The sequence below is a fragment of the Ixodes scapularis genome, unplaced genomic scaffold, assembly GCF_016920785.2.
Source record: "Ixodes scapularis isolate PalLabHiFi unplaced genomic scaffold, ASM1692078v2 PGA_scaffold6__148_contigs__length_123643588, whole genome shotgun sequence".
NCBI classification, from domain to species: domain Eukaryota; kingdom Metazoa; phylum Arthropoda; class Arachnida; order Ixodida; family Ixodidae; genus Ixodes; species Ixodes scapularis.
This window is the reverse complement of record NW_024609881.1, coordinates 107,820,068-107,844,439: the sequence shown is the minus strand read 5'-3', so window position 1 is coordinate 107,844,439 and position 24,372 is coordinate 107,820,068. Positions and strand designations below refer to the sequence as shown.

Sequence of the window (24,372 nt, the reverse complement as noted above, 5' to 3'; positions counted from 1 at the left end):
TCAAAAAAAAAGTCCGTCCTAGGATTTATAGGATATCGCGAATATCGTCGAATATCGTCGAAAAGATGCCGCCAGAGATAGGGCAGAAGTGGAGTTCGGTGATTGATGTGTTACTCTTCCAAAAGCTGAGAGACGACGTGGACGATACGCTCGTTCAGAAGCTCATCACTTTTCTCGATGCGACTGACGACCAAGGTACGAATTTTTCGTTTCATGCTTTGTGCTATTTATACCGCCCTCGTGCCTGCCTTTCTTCACCGTCGACTGTACAAAGACGGCCCTTTCTGGGACATCGAGTTAAGCCGGCTTTTAATAAAGTCATTGCAGGCATGCTGACCTAGAAGGTAAGTCTTCCCGTTGCTGTGGTGTGCGCAGCTGCAGCGAGAGGCGTTTGGAACGCGTCTTCGAGTGGTATGTTTTCCTACCTTGTTCACACATAAAAAAGACCCCGAGGTAGCCACAAATGACGTCACAGAAGCAGGTATGTCGTGCTGTTGGATGTCGCAATCCTGGCGATAGGCCCTGGGCAGGTTCCAGAGAGCGCCACCGTCGGTTGATCATCAGCGCCACCGTAGCAAAATGAGGCAACGCTGGGACGGCTAAAATCGGCAGTGCCGCAGCATACCCTTGCGAAATTACTTTATTACCATCTTTGAGCATTGTGCTATCGTGTGCTACACTACCGACTGTTTTAAGAATCTGGGCTGACAGGTGCTCCACGTAAGGGTTCTCACCTATTTGTTCAGCCCCGCACACCACCACCTGTGCCCTTGGAAGTGCAAATAAAATTCTTCTTCTTATTATTATTATATAAGAAAATATATAAATGTGCATTCGTGTGTGGTTGGGTCCAGTGGCGTAGCCAGGATTTTATTTCGGGAGGGGTTCAACGGCATCTCCCCCCCCCCCCCCCCCCCCCCGGTCAATGACGGAGGGTGAGCTCGCCGACACGGACGCTCAGGCAAAGATTAGGGAGACGCTGTTAAGATAATACGGGTAGCGCTGCATTGTCATTTTTAAAAACGGAGCAGGCTTCATTTACAGGAATACGGGCGGGGTGGCTCACTGTTCTATACTGTCGTCGTACTTGCGGCCCACCAACTTTAAACGCTTCCTCACAACACAAAACTCCCTTCGCTTTTTGAAGTAGCACCGCAATACCAACGCATAAAGGCCAGAGAAAACACAAAAATAGCTATACTTTCACACACATACAAAAAAAAAAATAAACAGCAAAAAAAAAAAAAGAAAAAAAATCTCGACACTGAAAAATGGGAGCAACCGACCACGCACAAACACTTTAATCTTTAGGGGCCCATATTTAGGCCGAATGTAATTCTGAACAATCACAAAACCAAAATCTATTATCTATTAAATGTTTAACGAATTCGTGCTACAGAACCAGATGCCGAAGGAAAGATAGTGTTATCTTTGCTAGGTCGTTTTATCTTGCAGCGTGATCCAAAGGCAGCAGCAGCATATCCTCGGGGTAAGAAGAAGTCATCAGTCCGAACTCGTCGTTCCGTCACTCGGAGAAATGACATGACGCACCACAAAGAAACTACACGCCGAACGTGGAAAGGAACTTGACTAGCCTTGCGCCTGTGCGTAGTGAGAATATGAAGGCTTGTCTCTTCAAGTTTCTGATGTTCCGTGCAGCGGAGAGATTAACCTAATAGTAATAAGGAATTGCATCGCATGCCACCTTGACATACAAAGCAGAAAGCAAGACGGACTTCATCGCATCCGTGAGCGACGACTTTCGCAATGTGAGGGAAACTTCGCCAAAAATAGGGGAAATTTTAGGCGTCCAATGCAAGAGGGAGAAATGTGAAGCGCCCGTCACATCTGCGGTATACAGGTGGTTGCCCTCTGTCCGGAGGCCCTTTTTCAGAACGTCCATCGTCTCCTCAAGATTCTAGTTGCTTTGCCCTTAACAACGGCGGAAGCTGAGCGCTCGTTCTCTTCACTACGACGGTTGGAAACATAGCTGAGAGCGTCCACTTCGAGTGAGCGACTGCTCGGTCTATGCTTCGTTTCAGCTTCAGTTCAAACGCAGTCGATGCTACAGGCGTGAACATGTGGCCCTGAACAATGCTTGCGCTGCACGAATGCGCGTGCTTGGCAGGGACGCTGAAAGCCCTGAACTCGTGCTTGTGGCATCGGCTGCACCTGGATTTAAGCTGAAACGAAGTATAGCGTTTTTTAATGTTCACCGCGACATTAAAGTTCAAGCTGAGGACGTCCGGGATATTTTTTTTCCGTCAACGCAAGCGGCTTCATTTTAATGTGTAGGCGCTTGGCATATATGAGATGATAAAGAGAACCTGTAAATTGCATTCTAATATCACTAGTCAGAGTTACCTATTTATTCGTAGTAATTTCTAGTCGAAAGCACGTAATTCTGATCACAAAAGGTGTGCGTGAGCGCAGCGCCACCCGTTGCTTTTTTTACAATTCATTTATTATTCCTTACATTACTGACATTGTTTTATATTATCACCGTGTGTTCGTTGTATTATGTTCACATTGGTTTGATTGCACTGTGTATTTAAGTGAGTATAGTTTGTCATATTTTGCGTTGAAATTGCCATCCTTCACCCGACAAATATCTTGAAATATCCATTCTCTATATATCTGAGACCAAGTTCTGCATCCCATCGAATTAACATGAATTAAGCAATATTGCATATTTTATTAATCTGAGCATTTTCTACCCCACCAAAAATTTTTCCGGAAGCCTGTAAGTTGGAGATGGTCCGTGCTCCCCCGTTGCTCCGTGCCTCGTGCAAAACCGGCTGCGTGAGCAGGGCAGCCAGCGGGCCCCGTTGGGGAGGGAAGGGGGGGGGGGGGGAGGGTAGCTTTGGTATTTCGGGAGGGGTTTCGACCCCCCAAACCCCCCCTCTGCCTACGCCACTGGTTGGGTCGTTCTAGCATTAGGGAGTTTTAGTAGGTGCCTTTCTCGATAGGTAGAGAACCCAAACGGGAGCTAGCAGAACAAAATTGAATGTCCTGATATTACGGCAAAATATAAGTGAAAACAAGTAGACAAAAACAGTTTTTATTTTTTCATTTTTTTTACGTTGCTTGCACTCGTTTTAAGATAACGATAACAAAAGCGAAGAATGTCGAGCTTCCCTCCTCTTCGTAAGCTAAACTAAAAGTGCCCCCCCGTCCCTCTTACCCTCACCCACCCTTTTTTGCCAAGTGAACTCTTCCAGCATGAATAGCTGACCTCGTTTTGGTGATCAGCTTGTTTGAAGTTGTTTCCAGTCCCCTCGTTGCCGTGTTGAAGACGATTATGGTGTCCGAGGAATGTGTTTCTCGTGCAAACTGGCTGTAGTTTGGATGGTGTCGTACGCAGTTGCTTGTCGCAAGCTGATACAAATAAACGCCGCAGGGATAACCTTTCCTCGTGCGGTAAATACATTTTTTTATTGTTATTTCTTGAGTAGACTGTTTACTCACAACGTGGACGAAGTTAGAATCTCATAGATACGAGTCGAAATGGAGCAACCATCTTGGGCAGCTACGCGATCTTGCTAAAGGCGCAAACGACATTCCGTTCTGCAATCGGGAAGCAGAGAAAATGCTCACTTTGGTTTTCGGTAACTACGATCAAACATCCACAAAATGTCGTTTGATCAAGATGTTTTCGCGGAGCAGAGAGCATTGAGAGTGTCAAGGGACTGATGTGACTCTATAGTCATTGCATTGAATCCAAAGACAATGCCGGGCTTCGAGTGCATTAATTCCAAATTTCGAGTCAAATAGCGCATTTAAAAATCCATCTCAAGTCAGCCAATATGAACGGAATGCTTATTTGACACGTTTTGCGGCATTTGATCCTCTCCGACGGCATTGTATTTTCACGGCCTCGGCGGAAACCTGCGGAGCTTCACGCCTGTTAAGCTTCCGGGGTTGCAAACTGTCCGGTACACAACAGTGCCCACAGCTTCGACGTTTGCTTTCCTGCGACATCCGACAGCAATGTTAAGAATAAAAGACCAAAAATGCACAAATCAACACCTTCATATTGATGTGTGAACAGCCCCACGAGCAAGCAGGCTGGCAAAAGGGCCTTCCCAGTGTTGCAAAGTTCTTGAGCTAGATGGCGCAACGTGTCACACCAGACTTGACTGCCCTGAGGATATTGGTGCTAGAAGTCCTGGTAAAAAGCATGAACAAACGCAAGTGTCGCTGTCTTCGCGGCCGGTGACAAGAAGACACTTCGGGGACGGCATTGGGCAAAAATCAGGGAACCCCTTTCTAGGATGCAGTAGACACATGAGTCGGAGGCACGTTCTAGGCACCATGTTTGACAGGCGATGCGGAGGCATGTTGACACGGGACACAGAAGCATTGTCTTGAAAAGACACACCTGGTGTTGGGCAGCGAATTTAACTTGGGAGCTGCCGTTTTGAGAGCGCTTTTGCTGAGACGACTACAAAAAGAAAGCACTTCGTGCTTTAAACATATTCACCGGTCTATTCATCTGCCGTCTTGGAACTCCGAGTGATCTTGACTTGCACGCGGTCTAGGCAAAGATCGCAGCGGCGTACCAGGTGCTTCGACACCCTTGATCGGTTCAAAACAACCTAAAATGAATGTCTTTTCGTCCATTTGTCATTATCTTGTCGCATAATGTGCCGGCCTCTCTGCCTTCAGAGTTCCTTGGATGCCTGTTAAACATCAGCAGCGAGAAGCTGGCCGCGACGCTGGAGAGTGCCAAGACGCCGTCGTCGCTAGCGTTTGGTCTGCACCTGACTGCTGCCCTGGGCAGGCGGGAAAAGCTCTTTGTGTCCCTGGGACAGAACGGCGTCCTTGCGGCCCTGGAGAAGCTGGAGATCTCCGGACAAGAGGCCAGCGTCCGGTCGGCCCTCCTGCACGCACTCACCGCCTTTCTGCAGCACGGGTCTGGAGTGGCGTGGGCTGCCCGCCAAGGTTTGTCAGTCGGATGCTTTCGGTGGAGCTCTTTGAATCGGGCGGCGGCTTGCGCCACCTAGTGGGCGTTCTTAATATTTGCAGCTGACCTCCACTAAGAGGCCGACCTACAGAATCGTCTTCTGCCGTGAAGAACACCGGTTCCCAGTTTCCTTCTCTCTATTCCCCTTCCCCACAGGAATGGGTATCTGAGCTACTCTCAGCAAGAAGGGAGGGTTTCCCTCTTTCTCGAATGTAAAGGATAAATTGAGGGAGCGTTTTTTTCTTTCTGGTTGCTCTCGTCAGCCTTTAACCACCTGCTATGCTGGCAACTGGGGAGAAGGGACACAATCTGCAAAAGCTTTCGTTGCTCTACATGCATTTGTGCATCTCAGTGATGCTGTACTTCGTTTTCTATATAGCAAACAACAATATCAGAGTTTCTGGCATGTGCCCAGGACTCGATCTAGCTTCTCATTTGCACTCGTGTAACTCTGACATTCGGGCGAGCCAGGCGCTCGTGTCAGGAGCTTTGACAATGTTTGCTACGTGTGAAACAAAATTTGCAAATGTGGCCACACCGTGCGTCCTCTGGGTTAGTCCTGCACCCCGAAGTCCTCGAATTTACTATTCGCTGAATGCCGACAAATGGTAAGCTCAAGGACGACGCTCCACACCAGACGAGACAGTCGTGCAGGAAGTGGTGGATCTCCCGTTGCCGCGAGATCCCTGTTGGGTTTGTTGCAGATCGTTTGCGGTACCATGTTTAAGAAGTTGTCGCGAGGGAAGCTCAGATGCGCCCACCGATGCCGAGGGGATCTGGGTGGTCAAGGACGAACGAGATGTTAGATGAGTTTAAGCTCTCTATGCTCCAGACTAGTCTGCCCCGTTTTTTTTTCTTTTTGTGCGAGACAAAACCTTTTATTTGGGCGTAGGAATAGTTTTGAAAATGTGCGAATGATAGGAAATGTAACCCAAACTTTTCGACTGTCTGGAAAGTTTTGTGAAAGGCGTTGCCTCGTCACATGCTTTTTAGAGTTTGTTTTGGTACGACTGGAAGAAAAAAAAAATTTAATGGGTCAGTAGTCGCACCAACTGGGCAAATTGTAGAAATATCAATGGAGGTGCCCAGTAGGAGCCTCGTCATTTCTGTGCGAACATGTGGGAGCCCATCACCTGCGACGGTGCAGCACCGTTTCTAGCACTGACGCTCCTATACAGTAAAACCTCGTTATAACAAAACGGGATATAACAAACTAATGGATAACAAAGCAATCATAATTCCCCTTGCTTGCTAATAGTGGGAAGAAATGGACATTGGCTATAACAAACTAATGGTTATAACGAAATAATTACGACCGCTCCTTCAACTTTGTTATAACGAGGCTTTACTGTGCATCGTTCTACCCAACGTTATTAGAACCAACTCACTTCTGGAACTCCACTTTGGAGGGGGGTCCCTTTGCATGGCACCTGTTAGAAGGCACGCGCTCCGTATTAATACTCGCTATCATCATCATTGACGGCGCGCTTGTGGCCGTTGCATCTGGCCTACTGAGCTTACGGATGTTCGTGGCGCTTTTTCTGACAGTAGCAGGCTACGAAAAAGCTCCAGGTAGGCAGAGAATCAGGCGTGCTGAACTTAGCTCGTCCATCAAATCAGCGTGCCCAAGATAATAACGGCGACAGAACGAAAGCAATGCCCCCAACGCAATCGAAGCGTTCGGACACTTACGCTCGTATTGGTGTGCTGCGATCACGGCCAGGAATGGAATTGCCTTGGTAAGACAGCACATCTACTATTACAGTATGTACAAACTTGCCCTGATTGTAGCCACCGGATTGTGGCTCCGACGAATTTGGGTTGTTCGAAATGCTTCGCGCTGTCAGCACAGCTAAGGCGGCGGAATTTTGAAATAATACAAAGCGTATGCCATCATGGTCCTACCGCTTATCATGCTCAAGTTGTATTTTTACTGGCGAAAGGGCAAAAACCAACCCTAAACCATGCTGGTCGCCGAGGAGGCGGGTTGGGACTTGCAAATCGTTGCAGCGGTTGGCAGCCGCGGAGCAGTAGCAGACGAAAATGCGCGGATTAATGTGCCGGCAGCACCACCTCGGCGCAAAAGAATCGGACACGGTTTCGGACTCCCTTCAATGTATGGCGTCTATGGAAAGTTCCACAACTGAGTTGATATAGTAACGTTGGTTCTACCAAGTTAGCCTTGGAACTTTAGCAGATGGCCGTAAAGGGCATCCCTTCCACGCAGTACTGAACCGAACGTTTCATCCAAGCTTTCCGCCCACAAGGATGGACGGGCAAATGGATGGACGAGGCCGAAGCCCTCATGTCGGGCGGCAGCTTGCACCACCTGGCCAGCGTTTTTTATTGGCGAGAGTTATCTCTGAAATTATGATCTGCGCGACGTGGGTTCGTGAATGCAATTGCCGCCCGTGTCTGCCCTCCAGGTGCCTTGGACAGGGTGTTGCCCAGCCTGCTGGATCCAAGCGTGTTTGTGCAGAACAAGGCGGAAGCCTTCTGCGTTGCCTACCTCTCTGGGAACATTGAAGCTCCAAAGGTTGGGCAGTTCCTGGACACGGCCCTGGGGGAAGCCCACCTCAAGCGGCGTAAGAGGTCGGTCGCCCGTTTGTTGACCGTCTCTCGTGTTGACCTGCACGGGTCAGGGCCCGTGCAGGGATGCTCAAGATGATTCGAGAAATTTATTTGAGATGTTCATTTTTGCTTCCTATTTTTCGCTTTCCTCAAATTCGGCGAGGAACGTCCTTTTGCGACGTACAGGATGCGAGAAACTAGTGGTAGCCCCAAAGGCTTGGATCGAAACCTACGTTGAAGATCCGAGAGACAGGAGGTGTGGCGTCATTATGGCCTTTCTTGCGTGACGCGACAATTAGTGAACGCAGTGCCACCGTCGAGGGCCCGTCATTAGTTTGCCGCACGGGGGCAAAGAATCGTCTGTTTAGTACGGAACTCAATCTGCCGTGGCTGCCCCTGGCGCACATACCAGAAGCGAGTGCTCAGTGTGCTCGACCCGCTCGCTTTCTCCGGGTCGGTCCACGCATTCGAGTGTGTTCGACTGCATTTGAAGTGCACCAGAACGAGAGAGCACGCCGGTGCCATTTTTTTTGGTAGCCCTAAAACTATTTCAATCTGCCTATGTACCGTATTTTCCGGATTATAGTCCGCACTTGGTGTATAGTCCGCAGAGGCAAATTTCGGGTCAAAAATGGAAAGTTTTTGCTTAGATAGTCCGCACCCGCTGCGTAGTCCGCACCCAGTGCATAGTCCGTACCTGGTGCTTAGTCGACACAAAATTCTTCTCATACGCGGCACACCTTGACATAGGTATGTTTTCTTAGCTCACAAAAAAAGCCTATAATATGCATAAATTATCAATAACATACTCTTTTATTCACTAAATCCGTCCCGTCTCGTCATAATCAACGATATTGAACAACATATTTCCTGTATAGTCCGCACGCGTAGATAGTCCGCACAGCCAGAAATGTCAACTTTTAAACATGTATAGTCCGCGGACTATAGCCCGGAAAATACTGTACATATTTCCTAACTTTTTACTCATCATTTTCTCATTGTGGGGCTCGGATGATCCCGAAAACATTACATAAGTGACCATTCCCCGTAGAAAGTGCATAGATCTGATCTTGCGCATACCGCAAAGATTTCGGCCCAGTTTAGCGCGGATCGGAAGCGTTTCCAGGGCAGCCCGGCAGACGGCGTTAGTGTGCCAGTATGTCTTGTCGTCATAACCGGCCAAAGGCCGTCGTAACGCCATCAGCCACACTCGGACGCAAATGTGCAAACCAACCCTTACGAGCAAGTGTGACAGATTTTTTTGATACGGCATTTACGCGGGTTTCCACGACGTTCCTCCTGCGACGCAGGTGCCTTCGGATCCTCTTGGCGGTGATGAAGCGGAGCAAGGAGGCCGTCTCTGCGCTGTGCCGCGACCACTCCCTGGACACCCGCCTGGCGTCCCTGGTGGGGCAGGCGAGCACGACCGAGGAGGAGCTGTGCCTGGCGGCCCAGTTGGCGGCGCTCCTCGGCCACGCAGGCAGGTGCGTTCGCGTGCTCGGGCCATCTCGATGCCCTTAGCGCGATGGGTTTCCAGACTTGGTTCCTGGTAGCCCGGGGGTTTCTCATAGAAACACTGAACCTAGGAAAAAAGAAATTTTTGTTTCTTGTATTTGGTTAAAATTTTAAAAATAAAAATTTGTTGAAAAAAAGAGAGTTTTTTGTTGCGCAATATTTAAAGGTACGGTAAGAATATTTTTATATGTGGGCGAAACCGAAACTGTACCCCTGTGGTGTGATGATGATAGCGTTTGTACCCGACTACTGTGCGCTCCAAGTTCGCTGGACCTCAGAGCGCACACTAATTGGGTACATACGCTATCATCATCATCCCACGGGGGTACAATTTCAGTTTTGCCCGTAAATCGAAAAATTCGCATTGTAGCATAAATATTGGGCAAAAAAGTTTTTTCTTTCGACAAACATTCGTTTTGAGACATCCTTGTCCTAACCAGTTAGAAAAGATATTTTTCCCCTTGGCTTAGTGTTTTTTTAAGGTAGCCTCAAGAGCCCTTTGATCTACCAAATTTTCTCGGTGTCCCCTGCACAGATATCCTAAAGTAGAGCTTAAACTTAAAAGACGGCGACGATCAAGAAGATTTGAGAGCTCTGGGGAATCCAAGAGTGTATACTCCGGGGAAGACCTGAATTCATACGAACTCAGCTTGGGGACCCATGGTATAAACTACATCTTCTATTTCAAATTTTGGAAAATATATCCCTGCTAAGGCGTGCTTACGGCGTCCGGGCTCTTGAACCCAACGCAGCGTGTTCCATCCACAGGCCAGACTAGGCCCTTAAGCCCAACTGTTTGCAAATGTATATAGGGTAGCTACGAGTACAAGTTAGCCTTAATAGTAAATGGCCCTCTAATTTGAACAGCATCTTCGTGTTCTTCTTTGATCAGGGGCCCAACGTTGACTGATTCACTGGCTCTGTTCAAGAGGAGCCCGTCTGCACGCGTGAAGTTTGCCGCCGCTTTTATAGAGAGGTGAGTGAATATCGTGACATTGTAGTCTCGTGACCAGACCTCATCGCCCTCGAAATACCGAGCATGTGCCCACGTTGCAAGAAGCACCCTCCCCTACCTTTGAAACGTCTGAAACTTAAGCATAGGCCATGTCGAGTGCCCACCCCGGTGAACTTCCGAGCCAACCAAAGTGTTTCTCCGCGTCGGCTGCTTCTCGGAAAAGCCGGTATAAGGCAGTGGAGCTTGATGCAAGAATGCCGGTGCGAAGCAGGCTCGACGAGACTGCCGTGGCCTCTTTAAAATTTAAAGGTTTCGCCGGACTCCAGTACTCCCATGCCCTTCCGTCGGATCAAACGAGGATCAAGACCTAACGTGCTTTTCTTTTTTTGGATCTAACAAGCGCTCTTCTCCGTTTCTTCGTGGTTATCACCGACTTCTGGGTGGGCGCTCACTCTGTATTTCACTGCAGTTGCAACGAGGTGCGTCGAAAAGGCGACAAGAAAATGGCTGGCAGTAGATTGAAAAAAAAATTTAGAGTTACTCGCTGAACTGCTTTAAAATTTATTTTCCCAGAAATATCAGATTCCCTCTTCTTTTTAAGAGCATGCGGCTGGTTTTTTTCAAGAGACCTAGGAGTAATGCACATTCACAGGGGCCATGGGATGTTGCGTCGGTTGTTACCGCAATTCATCATAGGCAGATGTCAGTCTTGGCGCTCGCACCTCAATTGCAGAAATGCAAAAAAAGAAAGGAGTGTGAATAGGCCTCCTGCGTTGCCCAGAAGGTGCTGCAAAAAGGGACTTGTTAGGACTTGTCTTGGGTAGTACAAACTTGAGCGTCTTAAACTGTTGCACTGTAAAAGCACGCCTGCTCCGGTGCACAACGCGAGCACGAGGAAAGTACAAAGAAACTACAAGAATTCGAAGGCCGTTGAAGCACAGGTCAAAGCTAGAATGCTAAAAGCATGAGCCAGAAGACGCTGTTTTACGCGTTCTGAGAAAAAAGAAGAATGCGGGTGGACGTCAGGTATTTCGACGTCACCACCCAGAAATAAGAGACGTGTACCTTAGCGGTGGTGGCATGAATTCGGCACTTTCGATTGTCTTGTGGTGTTGAATCTAGCCGAATTGCGAAGTCGAAGCGTGTTTTTCCGTTCTTCACCACTACACAGAAAGGAAAAAGCTCAGTGATGGCACCACAACTAGTGCGAGGTCCAATTGGGTGAGCTTGTACAACCCAAAATGAGGGCGCCACAGTTTGTTCATTGATTCAGCGCAGGAGGTGTTTACGGGCCACGTGTATATGCTGTGTTCACAGTTTCTGTCGTCTTGTAATCAGGGTTCTGTGTTTTGGGTACATGCTACCTATAAAGTCAAAGAAAAAACATACAACCTACTTTTATCAAAATGGGAGGAAAACCAAGAAACCCCGAATCGAAAGTGTCCCTGAGGAAGCAGATCAAAGCTTTTTGGGAAGGAATTTTTAAGTAAGGCTTTATTTTGTGTTGACCCAAATTACAACCCCCCTAAACTGTCCATAAGGCTTCCTTGAGAAACCAGACACCTTGTTTTTTTTTTTTCTTATCGGTACTGGGATGTTTTCCAAGTGTTCGGGCTATGCGCTTGTTTCCTCTGCGTTGGGTAGTCCCGTGCCAGTCCCCTGTTTTCTTCGACACAAACCCTGACGATTGCAGATCATTTTGTCCGACACCGAAAATCAACGCATAAAGACACAGAATCTGCTGAAAAAAATAACCCCCGAAAAGCATACCCGAATTCAAACAAAAGTAAATGCTGGAAACAGGAAACCCTACTTGTAATGTAGGAGATGCAGGCATTGAAGGGTTTAGTGTGCTAGAGCTACCAGTGTAATAGAAATTTCGTAGTGTAAATTAATGTGTAAACTGCGCGCGTTCAAGTTCCTTTCGGTACCGAGCGAAGGGCGTCTTGTCTGACACCCCACTTCGCGCGACAGCGGCGCAGACGTCGAGGAAGAGAAGCGATGCGCCGAGCTGCTTGTGAGCGGACTGGACGACCCCTCGAGGTCCGTGGTTTCCAGCTCCCTGGGCGAGCTCAGGCAGGTGATGCCACGTCTGGCACACCCGGTAAGCACCCCGTACCGTGCTGCACGCATGCATGTACTCTCCTGCGGTCTGCAGAAAGGTGCGACGGGGGAAACCGGAGAGGAGGACTGACTTGTACGTATAGTGCCCAGCAAAACGAATGGACCAGTAGAGTACGTAGCCCTGCTTAGATAGTGACTCTAGCGATCACCCCATCAACCAAATGGCCGAGCCATTACGTTATGCAAGTCTAGAGTAGCTTTATATCTTGGCTGCGTATATCGGAGTGACTGTACACACTTCTCGAGCGAGTTATATGCGGTTACTTGAATGAGGTCCCATGCTGCGCTAGTCCATTTCGTTTTGTCGAGCACCGTACGTTTTGTTTCGTGGTCCCTCGTGTGCTGCTTTGTCCGAGACGGGTTCGATGGCCTGGCTAGTTGTGGGAAAGTCTGGTTACGAATTGGGCGTCTGAGGAGAAAGGATTTAGATATCGCACTGGGTTGTGCTACGCTGCATGTAATGCATCTCTGACTGCTGTGTTTACTGCTTCTTCGTCTTTTGTCCCTCGACTTCCGCCCGACTTTTGTTGGCCGCAATAATCGCGTGGGCATAGCAGCGGATGTGGACGCGGGAGATGCCCGTTCCACTACAATCGGCTAGTTGACTGAAATTCGAGTAGCCATGGGTTGCGATGCTGCGACGACGGCGACCATTGCGTTCATTCGCCGTCTTTATCGGAACCCCCTTGATTAACTGCCAATGTCACACGAACAAGATACCGCCAATTGCAAAGAGATTCCACACCAAGGTTTGTGCAGCCCGAGCAGAAGCTTCCCCATCACCCAGGGATGTCTACATCAGCGCGGCTCCGCGCAAAAGCGTGACATTGTTGCCACGTGATGCACGTCTCGGGAAGCAAAGGAAGGGATTTTTCCCCCGTGCGAATACCCCCTAAAAAGTGCACTCAACGGAGTCATCCGCTCCTATCAACACTTGGAAAAGTATGACTATTGCAATTGCATGCTTGGGAGAAAAGCGCACTTTAAAAGTGGGATGACGCACGTGCCCGCCTGGTGTATTTAAAAAGAAACAGAAACTTTGTGAATGTTGATCTCTACGTTGCAGTAAAATTTTCAAGATTAAACTGGCTGCTATGCACGAGTACATGTTAGGCAGAGATGCCGTGACAACCTACGCTAAACCTTCTTGACTGAAGAAAAGATATTTGCAAATTGCTACAATATTTATAAATTCCCACTAGTAGGTACAGCTGGGCATCTCATAGGCTTAATTTTATGTCAAATGTATTGTTCACTTACCATCCCAATGTTGGCATTTAACTTTCTGATGCCGCATTTCATAAATATAGTTCCATTAAAAGCAACCTTGCTTAAAAATGTAAAAGTGGAAGCTTGGGGAGAACCTTCACGAGTCCAGCTGGATCTTCGTTCAAGCGTGGTGCGGTAGTGAAAGGCTTAGAGAAACGATTTGATATTCCGTTATAAATATCCGACCAAAATCAGTATTTGCTTCGAACTCAAAACCTACTCTCTGCGCATGTCTGTGGATGTCGCAGTCCTGCCGGTTGGTTGTGAAAACACCGCCTGTTACGCTGCATCACCGCGTCCTGACTCTCAACTGCGGAAGCCTCCATGAACTGTCAGGCTGAGGAACGACTTGCAGCGTAACAGGCGTCCGTCGCATTCATTCTCGCCGCCGTGCTGCCACCAGGATCGAGGCGCGCAACAGCCCCACGCTCCTGCGACGTCGTCGGGCGGAAATCGAGAGATCGGTCGCATTTGAGGACGCGATAAACGCGCCAGCCGAGAGCACGTTCGGGGCACCTTTGTCGCGCAAGAGTAAAGCGTCCCGGACGTGGGGCTCCGTTGACGTGGCTTTGCATGCAGGCAACGCTGGAGTGCGTGGCCGAGGGAACGTTCCGGTTCCTCTGTCACTCCCGGTGGGTCAGGCAGAGCCGGCTCCTCGCTGTCGCGCTGGAGTGCTTTGGGATGGCCCTGGCGGGAACAGGCAAGTGTGGCCTCTTAGGGCATCCCTGAGTTGCACGTGTGCTGCGTCATACTTGAGAGAATGGAAAGTTGGACACATTATTAAAAATCGTGGTGAGCCAGCGAAAACAGGTTTAGCATGCCCGCAAACCGCACAGACGTGGGGTTTGCGGGCATACTAAATCTATTTTCCATTTTTTGTCGTGCCTGAATGAGAAACAAAATACATGCCCCATGGGTTAAAGTTTTTTTATTTTTTTTATTTATTGGGATAGTACAAAGGAAAGGTCAATGCACAGGCTTGGAGCACGAAGATGCATAGAATGGAAATTTTGCGGGCGAAAGTTGTCGCCTTTCTTCCATTCGGTTTAATTTTGGCGCATCTCCTTTCCCAACATTCCGGCGATCTTGACTCTGAACCACAGGCACTTTACAGAACGTCGCCCTCGGATGATGAACTCTCGTCCTCTGGATTGGAAGATAAAAGCTGTCGCTTAAATTGCCACTACTGTCGAAGAAGCCGACATATGAAGGGCATGTAGCATCCAATTCCCGAACTATGAATATGGTCCCTCCAAAGTGAAACACCGTGTGAATAAAACGACTCCAGTTCTCTCACGATACAATGGTGGCAGCACCCCCTAGGGGTTCATGCAGTTTCCTGTTTAAATTGGAAGTTTCAAAAGCACTTGCAGTCGTACGTGCACAGCAACACCCCCGCTGGATGCTCTCGCGTTTGTACTTGACAAATGAGAGCTCAACTACCCAGAACACAATTTGCGGCTCGAAGTTAGTTTTCCTTCTACCCGAAAACTGCCGATGGAGAACTGGCCGGTTTAAGTCGCGCTCACTCTCTTCTCCGTGGTCACATGCCGTTTTCTGTGGTTTAGACACAACCACCTAAGACAGTCAAACTCGGGGGTCATCGAAGGCACACACTCAATACTAAAAATGAACAAAAAATATGATACCCATTTTTTGTGGCTTTTAAAAATTTGCAAATACGTTCATCAAAAAAAAAAAAAGAAAGTTGCACAGCCACGCGGCTTCCAGTGTCTTTCTCCCCCTTTATATTTCTTCTTCCTCCCCAGCCCAGTTTCGGTTTCGGTTTCAAGCATTTGATTTTTCAACTTTATTAAAAATATACGTGACACTGTAGCAAAATATTGATTGGGTAGTCTTCTGACAACCATAATAAATCGCCTGACAAAAAATCAAAAAAATTTTTTGGGGTGTATCAATGACTTTTTAAAGGGTCAAAGCATAGAGACCAGCTATTGGGGGAGAGATAGCTGAGGTGCACCGCACGGAAAATGAGGGATCCACCCGTGTAAGCCATCCTTCTCTAGCTCTGTTAGATGGCAAGGTGGCATTTTTCAATTTGGGCTACCAGCTTTCGTTCACTTCAACCGACGTTCGTTTTGCTTAGCGGGGGCCTTTGCTAGGAGACAAGAATTAAGGGTGTTAGTGTCGCTGTACCGTGTACTGGGCCTGCGCACACTCACCCAGCGTAGAAGTGCAGCTCCTGTTTCTGAACGAGCTTTCGGTCGCTAGTCGGCGCCCGGTCCTGTCTCTCCTCTCGTTTGGTCCTCGTCTGCCGTCTGCGTCGTTTTACGACGTTATCCTATAAGCCCAAACGAGCCTACGGACCAGGTGTGGTCGTGACATGCTGGGGGAGGCTCGTGAAGAACCTACAAGGTTTTATTGTTCGCAGCAGTTCTAATATAATTCCCTTTCTATCATTTTAAACGATGGAATGGGAATGTGTGTAACCTAGTTTGGTACAGCATGACCGAATGAAGCTTCTGTGCCACGAAACCCGTGGTCATCCTCGTCGTCGTGACAGAGGCTGGCGACGGCTGCCTCCGCTGCACCCTAATCCGTTGCCGGTCCACAGATCTGGCGGCAGCCGGATCCGAGAGGCTGGAAGCCTACCTGGTCGGGCTCATGTCCGTCCCCAGTGACGACAACCTCACCACTCACGTAAGTGGTGCCGTTGCAGCCGGATGCGCTCAGTCCGGTTTCGAATTACCGCTCAAATTAGGCGGTCTGCGGGAACGGCGGTGATGCATTTCGAAGTTTGCTGCGCATTGGGAAATAACAACTACCGTAATATACCGAGTCATCGCCCACCCCCCAACCGCCTGAAATACGTTAAAAAAGTGGGGTGGGCCATGTCTCGGTGGGTGAGCACAAACACTTGAAAAAAAGCGGAAAAAACCGCCTATTTTTCTCTGCGTATCTAGCGCTGATGCACAAGAGATACATCAAACTCAAAACTCGATTTAGTTTCATTGTTTTATAGAAAAAAATGCTCACGAAAGAATATTTTACTATAGCGAAGTCCGTTGCTCGCATACGCGCTAGAAACACCGCCGATCTGCATATAGCACAAACGTTTGTTCCGTGAAAGAATGTCACCATTATGTTCTCCCAGTTAGTAAAAAAAAAAAAAGTAAGAAAAGTCTACAAGAAAATAGAAAAAGCGACCAGGCGCAACGAGCGAGCGAGCGGACCAAGGAAGCGACCAAGAGCAATGCTGGGAAAGCGGGAACGCCGATGGTCGCGTTGGCAAATGCTTTGGCGTCGGGCCAAGTCGGGCGCCTTGTCAATTGCAAGCTCTTGCGCAACTTTCTTGTTTGGTGCGTACATACGTGCGTCCGTGCACGGCGGGCTATCAATGCACGGTTGGGACGCTCTGTAAACGTCTGTATAGGACGTTCCAGCAAAGCTTTATTTACGCTTTGGCTTTGCCTAAAATATTGCACAACAGCGGTCGCGACGGGCGGGAAGAAGGAGCGGGTTCGCGGTGACCTTACTTCGGCGGAGACAGACTTTGACCTAACACTCCGCGGTTACGTTAACAAACTTATTTTGTTATCTCCATCGTTTTCTTTTCGCACGGATACACGACCACTTTGGGGTCGCTCACGGAGGAAATGCGTATACAAAAAAAAGTGTCTTTCCCTCCTTCGTTTTACTTTGTCACGGACGTCCTCCAACTGTAAGGTCCGCGGCCGCGTCATTCGGGTAGGATGAGTGTTCGCGGATCCCAGAGTCCGCGCTGGGGTATTTGAAGGGGTGGGCGATGACTCGGTGTTTTTCCGGAAATCGATATTGGCCCAAAAAATGGGGTGGGCGATGGCTCGGGGATGGGCGATGACTCGGGATATTACGGTACCGTGTTTTTTGGACTCCGCGGACTATACATGTTTAAAAGTTGAAAGTTTGCCCAGATTATCTACAGGTACATGCACTATACAAGGATTTGTTTTTTTCTAGATCGTTCACTGTGATAAGACATGAGAGATTTTGTGAATAGCAGAGTATAATAATGTTGATTTATGTTTAATACAAGCTTTGTTCTGAGCCACTACAGCAGGCTTTTCTCAGGGTATGCCGTGCACAATAATTTTTACGTTCGGACTAGACGCCGAGTGCGAACTCTACGACAGGTGCAAACTAAAGTCAGGAAATTATGGTAATTCTTCTTAATAGTTTGCCCCTTTTCCACGCTCGTGGCAAAGGCAAATATTAAATGCACAATGTATTGCAACGTTGTGCAGAGAAACCCGGCAAGCACATTGTGCCTCGGAGATGCGAACGTCGCCACGTGCCAAAGCTAGCGCTCGAGCGGGAGTGAAGCGTGAAATTCGCATCTCTTGCTGTCGCACAGCCCTGTTTTGGCCCTGGTATTATTGGTCTCCCTGTTTTCCCCCGGAGCACTTGTTTTTCTTCCTCCTTACCTGTTGCTTACTCTCCCACCATATATGTAAGTGCACTTGCTCGACACCTAGATAACAAGGTCGCCGACGTCCCGTGTCATCATGATTTTACTTGACGTCGCATGACGCTATAGTGCCGTGGGACATGACGTTAGTGTTTGGTTCCAGGTTCAAGTAGTGTCAAAAGCGCAAGCCACTGAGCCTCGCCTGTACATGATTGGTTCAGCGATGATAGAACACGTACAGGAACGTGACTATAACATCATGTCGGTCGCTTTTATTGTTTACGATTGGTCCGATCAGTCGTAGTGTCAGCTGCGTCCGGACTTCAGGTGAAACAAAGCGTAACGGAGAAATTTCCCAGCCATCACCCACACGAAACAGTTTTCGAAATCCGTTGTGAAATCTCGCCGATTGTGGCTGTTGTTGTAAGACGTTGTGGGGGGGGCGTCACGTCTTGGACAGGCCCTGCAGGAGGTTCTCCGCTCTGGCGTGAGCCTTGCTGTGGCACTGGCTGGATGTGTAGCCTCGGACACGGAGTGGTCTTCGTCTGCCGGGCTGACCCGGCTGGGGGAGGCCCTGCGGCGCCACATGGTGTCGACGGAGCCACTTGCTACGGAGGCCGCGCTCGAGGCACTGGCCAGGCTGGCCAATGTCCAGGGTTGGTACCGTCATTGTTTTTTTGCCTAGTAGTGGCCAGGGTGTGCTCCTTTTGTACCTGGTAGAGGCTATAGTATGGCTTTTTGTACGCAGTAGTTATTAGAGTAAACCCTTTTGTACACTTTACTGTGGCAAGAGTATCATTATCTGCCTAATAGCTAGTGGCCAGAGTGTGTGCTCTTTTATTTAGGAGTGATCAGAGCATGCTCTTTTTTATATAGAAATGGCCGTGGTGTACCCCTCTTGTACCTGGTAGTGGCTGTAGTGTGTCTTTTTGTACCCAGTAGTTCCTGGAGTATAGCCTTTTGTACCCTTTTCCATGGCAAGAGTGTACCGTTTTGTGCCTAAAAGTGACCAGATTGTGTGCTTTTTTATCTAGGAATGACCAAGTCATGCTCTTTTGTACCTAGAAGTGGCCATTCCATGCCCCTTTCGTACCTGCTAGTGGCTATAGTGCCTTTTCCTACCCAGTATAGTTACCGAAGTGCACCCTTTTTTGTACCCTTTACTATGGCAAGAGTACCATTTTGTGCCTAATAGTGGCCAGAGTATGTGCTCTTTTATCTAAGAATGGCCAGAGCATGCTCTTTTGTACCTAGAAGTGGCCGGTGTGTGTCCCTTCGAGCGGCAGCTTTGAGATTCCCGACTGACACTGGTCACACGTGCCTCGTGTTTGGGGTCACGCAGTCGCCGCGCACGGTTTCATTGCAGTCAGAGCTTGGCTATCTTTTAATGCAGATTGTGCCAAGACTCCTAGCCACTTTAGGTGATTTGCCATTGTAACGGAAGAGTGGCGCACGTGTGCCGTGTCAGCGTTTGTCTGGAACTTTTGTCCTCACCAGCTGAACGAGAGTTTTAGTTAAGCGCTGACACGGCACTGCTGTCCATTCTGCGCCACGTGTTGGTCTAGGGTAGGTGGCATGTAAAATACAGCACTACGGCGTCGTTATCCATGATGGCGTTGGCTAGTTCAAAGACCTCGCCCCCCAGCTCTTTTGTTTGTCTCGTGCAGTGCTGGGTGAAGTATGTCTAAAAAGCACCTGAAGTATAAACTAAATGGAAGGTTGTGTACTTTGAGCAAAGTAGTAAGTAGATCGGGCGCAACGTACTTGAAGCAAAGTACTATAAATAGCACAGTGTACTTCCAAAGTACACTGTGCTACTTCAGCCCCATCAATCCTGACATGGCTACAACTGGGCTGCTGACCTCCAGCATTGTAGGGACCTCTCGCTGTTCCCAAGTGACCTAGATAATACAGTTAAGGGTTCCCCCTGCCCAAGAACTCTTTCCCTTTCCATCACAAGGAAGCGGGTATCTCCGTCATCCCCGCTGGTGTTCTCGTAGCTGCCACAGTGTGGTGAATATTTGCGGTGCTTTGGAGGGGGCGGGTGCTTAACATATGATCAGAATTCCAAAGTTTTGGAAATGTTAATAGTAGGTGCTTGTCTGAAAAGGGGCACTTCCCCAATATTCTACGGTATACAGTGTTTTTTTTTAAAGTTGTACATATTGCGTTTGGGGTAATCGGGGGTGCCTGGCTCATTTTTGGAAATGGCGGCAAATATTGGGATAATGTCAAGTGGCCACAGGGTAGTCGTTTTACTCTCGCCGACAAACTATTTAACGCAACACACTAAATATCCACTTATTTGTTGAAAAATTTTGTGATACAAATTTAATGACACCAAATTTTGGGATTGTGCCTCGAGGTCGGGAGTTGTACTTTCCTCGAAAAGTACCAGAAGTGCTTTAATTAAGTAAAGTACAAGTACATACTTGGAGAATGTACTTTAAGTAAATTAGTACAAGTTTTCTAATAGTACTTCCCAACGCCGGTCTCGTGCAGGCGAGCTGGGAGCGGTGCAGGCGGGCCGCGTGTGCCAGTGGCTGGAGCTCCACGCCCTCCCCCGCTTCCTCTGGGGCTGCCTGGACTGCACCGACGGAGGGGTGCGGGCAGCCGCCCTCTCGGCCCTGGCCAGGCTCTGCCTGCAGCCACAGCTCTGCCAGCTCCTGCTGTCTACCCTGCAGCTCAGCCAGGTGCCTGCTCTGGACTTCTCTGAACCCAACTGACCTCGCAGGGCGACGTTCATACTTTTTTTCATTGTACGACGGACTGCAGATGACGCTACGTTCGCAGCGCCGATCCGGCGCTGCGAACGCGTCACGTGACTACGTGACCCTCGTGTCACAGTGCCCCTCTGGAATGTCACGTGACACTCGCACGGAGCTGGAGTGGGTTCGATGGCTCTTGGACTCCTTGCAGTTCATTGCAGAATGAAGTGGATTACAACATTGGCCTCATTTTTCTTTATTATGTAGGGTGTTAGGAATGCAGGGGCCCGCCGTAAAACGATCCGGAAGAATTGGTACTTGCGAGTAATGTGCTGAAATGTTCACCGAAGGTGTATTTCCGTGGTGGAGTTTATCTTGGGAAATTTGAAGGAATAGCTTTGTTCCTGTGAGAATTTAGAACAGCACCCTTTATTAATGTCCAGTAAAAGGACACTTTTTTTTTCGAGACTTCTAAAGAAAAACTGGTTTACCGTGTGAGCCAGTTTTTTTTTGGTAAAAATGCAGCATAAACAGGCTTAAAAACGGTGGGCTTATAATTTGTAAAAGGGGACGTAAATGTTTTGCCTCTATTCCCTTTTTTTTTGTCATTTAAGCCTTCTCGGTGGCTTCTAGTCAAAGCGCCGGCTTCAAGTTCCCAGGTGGCGGGTTAGAATCCTGGCCAATGGGCCTGCAATCTGGTGGAGGCTCCTTGCGGAGAAGGCGCCGTGTAACTGCGCTTTTCGTTGCGCGTCAGAAGGTCCCCAGGGGGTCTAAATTAATACTCGGTCCTTCCGTAGGGCATGCCAGATGTCGTTTGTTGGTTGGGCACGTTAAAATTCCCAAATTTGACTCCTCTATTGCAGATTGGGTTTGATTGGTCGTTTTCTAAGAAAATTGTCATGAAGGAGCTTCCGGCTGGGAGCATTACGGAATCCAGTTTCCCCGATAAATTTATTGGACAAAGTGACGTCGTGACTCGACATAACGTGACTTATATCCCAACCAATTTTCCGACCTCATGTAATCTAATATCATGTGACCAATAAAATAATCCAGTTTCCCAGGTAAATTTAGTGGGAAAATTGTCACGTGACCTAAGCACCAATCCCATTGTTTCACTATAATAATCAAGGGAAATGGAAGTCACATGACCTGCCGGAGACCAGCACGGAGATGTCGGATGACCAATAAAAGAATTTAGTTTCTTTAGTAGGGTAAACAAGAAATATAAACAAGTAAGTCTGTGTGGGTTGTGCAGGACACATTCTGCGATCTCTGGTCTTTGTCAGCACGATGAAGCTTGGATACTTTTTTTTGTCGTTTGTCGCAGTCCGAAGTGGTGGAGCGCGTTGCCCAGACAGCCCACAACGACGCGGATGTGTTCGCGCGCCGCGCGGCGATGGCAGCACTCTCCTTGTGGGTCGGGTGGGACCGCCTCGCGCCAGACTGCTGCTCCGCCGCTCGACGGTCCGCCTCCCGAGCTCTGGCCCGGGACCTCGACTCGGAAGTCCAGCTGTCCGGATTGGCGACCTGGCGGACTTGCCTCGACACAAATCTCGACGGCCTAGCGGAGCGCACCGAGGCATCCGCGAGGCAGGTGCTGGGCAAAGCCGACGCCGACGGACTCGGGAGCGCCGTGGAGAGTGTGTTGTGCACCGACTCTGACGCCCGCGTCAGGAGCGAAACGGAACGTCTGCTGCGCGACCTGCACGACAGGCTGACCCGGGAGTTTGCTTTCACTGCTTCTGGAGCATTTCCCTATCGGAAGCGAGGTGAGTCGTCGTATTGTGGCAGCGCATTTCTTTTTTTTCATGGCAGTCATTATGACAGCGAGCATATCGTTGCGGATGAAAAGGCTGGACCAGTGAAAGTTAAGCCTTCACTTTCAGTGAAACTGAAAGTGAAGGCTTAATAGACAAACTTACGCCTGAAACGAAAGGATAGTGATAGTGATAGTAGTACTTTATTGCACTTAAAAGTTTGTGGTGCCGTTCGGTGTGCAGGTGAGGAGGGAAAGGCGTGCGCCCATACATATATTGTGCCCCTTTCACCAACCGGACGGCGCTATGAGGACTATTTTAGTTCTTATAAAAACTAGTCTAGACAAAAAAAAAAAACACGTTATTTTTACGCACACGCGCGCGCACACACACACACACACACACACACGCACACGCACACGCACACACACACACACACACAAACACCCACCCACCCACCCACCGGTGATTATGCTATTGTCCGAGTAACTGTTCTACACAACTCGCGGATGTCGTCTCGGTTGCAGGGGATTGACTCCGTGAGGTGGTGTGGGAGTGACCTCCAAATTTCTGCAGCACGCATTAGGCACGATGTCTTGTGGCGCAAAGTTCGCGACAGTGGAGGTTGTAGTCGGCCAGTTCGCTTGTTGAGGCGAGGTGGGGAAGGCACGTCAGGGTGGCCAGCACCCATCATTAGGCAGAAGAGCCTGATCGAGGCTACGTCTCTGCGGTGTTGCAGAGTCCGCCACTGGGCGTACTGCAGGAGTCTGGTAGTGGAAATATCTCTGGCGGCAGTGTGGTGCGACGAGGGCGAATCTCGTCGGTACAGCGTAAGGGCTGCCCTCCGCTGTATGGACTCGAGAGATTTCTTATGCTTTGTTGAGGGGGGGTCCCAGATAGCAGAACAGAATTCCAGCTGCGGGAGTACCAGCGACGTGTATAGGTGCCTGAGTGGTGCGGCTGGCATGCCGCGCGTAATTTGGGTGACGAAACCCAGTGTCCGCCTCGCACGTGAAGCAGTTCCCTGGATGTGGCGACTAAAATCGAGGCGCTCATCGAATGCGACTCCGAGCAGTTTTGTGTGAGTGACACGAGAGAGTTCGGTGCCACCTATTGCAAGGGGTGGGGAGTGTGAGGGCTTAGCCAAGGACAGGCTGACTGTCACGCTGAGGCATTTTGTAGGGTTTAGTGGGAGGCTGTGTGTTACGGACCACCTGTAACAGGTATCGAGGTCGTTTTGAAGGGAGGTGACTGCGTCCTTAGAGATTCCTGGTTGTATCAGAGAGAGGTCGTCTGCGTACAGTATTGCCTTAGATTTCAGTCCATCGGTGATGTCGTTTATGTACAGCGAGAACTGTACTGTGCTCGTCACCTTGTACTGTGCTCGCCGGTGTGCCTGCGGCACACCGGCGAGCACAGTACAGGGTGACGAGAGATGACCGTGGAAGGCAACTCGCTGGGTTCGATTCCTGACAAAGTCCATTAGCCAGTTGGCCAAGGAACCCTCAATCCCCACTTTCTGGAGTTTTTCAGGGAGAAGTGCGTGGTCGATACGATCGAATGCTTTTGAAAAATCCAATTGTACTAGTTGGCAAGGGATGTGCTGGTCTAGGTGTGAGCTGAGCATGTGAACTGCTACTGCCAAGGCAGTGTCGCAGCTGCGTCCCCTTCGAAATCCGTGTTGTGCCTGATTTAGCAGGCCATTGTCCTCCAGGTGGTTCAGGATTTTTGTATTTACTATTCTTTCCAGTGTGCGGCTCACAACTGAAGTGGAGGCGATGGGGCGATACGAATGAGCGTCGAAACAGCAGCGGCAAGCGTAGTGGCGTCGGCATGACGGCTGACTGGAGCGAGACTGCGAGAGAGAGTAGATAAGATGCTTGTCTTACCTACAACGCTCGTCTTATCTACTACTTTCTGCTCCTTATATACAAGCTAGAATGTACGAGAGTAAGCTAGGGCGAGACCGACTCGGCAAGGTCACGTTGGCCGCCTCGTCTTTTACACTCAGGGTAAGAGTAGACTCGAATCTTCTAGAAGTATGGAGAAGCATTTCTTCTCGGTCATGCATGGGGCAATATCCACGATCCAGCCAC

At 49.1% G+C, this 24,372-nt stretch overlaps 2 protein-coding genes and 1 long non-coding RNA gene across 3 annotated transcripts; all 3 read left to right on the top strand.

Moving 5' to 3' along the window:
* Positions 1-47: 47 nt before the first annotated feature.
* LOC8050882 lies at positions 48-9,058 on the top strand. Its single transcript, XM_042286044.1, has 4 exons — positions 48-195; positions 4,669-4,944; positions 7,393-7,558; positions 8,848-9,058. Exons 1-4 carry the CDS (start codon positions 66-68, stop codon positions 9,056-9,058), a joined length of 783 nt encoding a protein of 260 aa, XP_042141978.1. The 5' UTR covers positions 48-65.
* Positions 9,059-9,941: 883 nt separating this feature from the next.
* Positions 9,942-14,100, top strand: LOC121838357. The gene is made up of 3 exons (XR_006078472.1): positions 9,942-10,028; positions 11,982-12,111; positions 13,980-14,100. It is a non-coding gene; the product is annotated as an uncharacterized LOC121838357 (long non-coding RNA).
* Positions 14,101-18,315: 4,215 nt separating this feature from the next.
* On the top strand, positions 18,316-22,428 carry LOC121833009. The gene is made up of 4 exons (XM_042286043.1): positions 18,316-18,464; positions 20,311-20,501; positions 21,847-22,288; positions 22,406-22,428. The coding sequence occupies exons 1-4, from the start codon at positions 18,395-18,397 to the stop codon at positions 22,426-22,428; spliced, it is 726 nt and encodes a 241-aa protein (XP_042141977.1). The 5' UTR covers positions 18,316-18,394.
* The last annotated feature ends 1,944 nt before the right edge of the window (positions 22,429-24,372 follow it).

Bases quoted from the DNA above. Each gene is read 5' to 3' on its own strand.
- LOC8050882 (XM_042286044.1), top strand. From the start codon at position 66: ATGCCGCCAGAGATAGGGCAGAAGTGGAGTTCGGTGATTGATGTGTTA. The intron at 196-4,668 runs GTACGAATTTTT...CTCTGCCTTCAG, and splicing joins CGATGCGACTGACGACCAAG to AGTTCCTTGGATGCCTGTTA. The intron at 7,559-8,847 runs GTCGGTCGCCCG...CCTGCGACGCAG, and splicing joins CACCTCAAGCGGCGTAAGAG to GTGCCTTCGGATCCTCTTGG.
- LOC121833009 (XM_042286043.1), top strand. From the start codon at position 18,395: ATGGTGTCGACGGAGCCACTTGCTACGGAGGCCGCGCTCGAGGCACTG. The intron at 20,502-21,846 runs GTGCCTGCTCTG...CGTTTGTCGCAG, and splicing joins CTACCCTGCAGCTCAGCCAG to TCCGAAGTGGTGGAGCGCGT. The intron at 22,289-22,405 runs GTGAGTCGTCGT...CTTCACTTTCAG, and splicing joins ATTTCCCTATCGGAAGCGAG to TGAAACTGAAAGTGAAGGCT.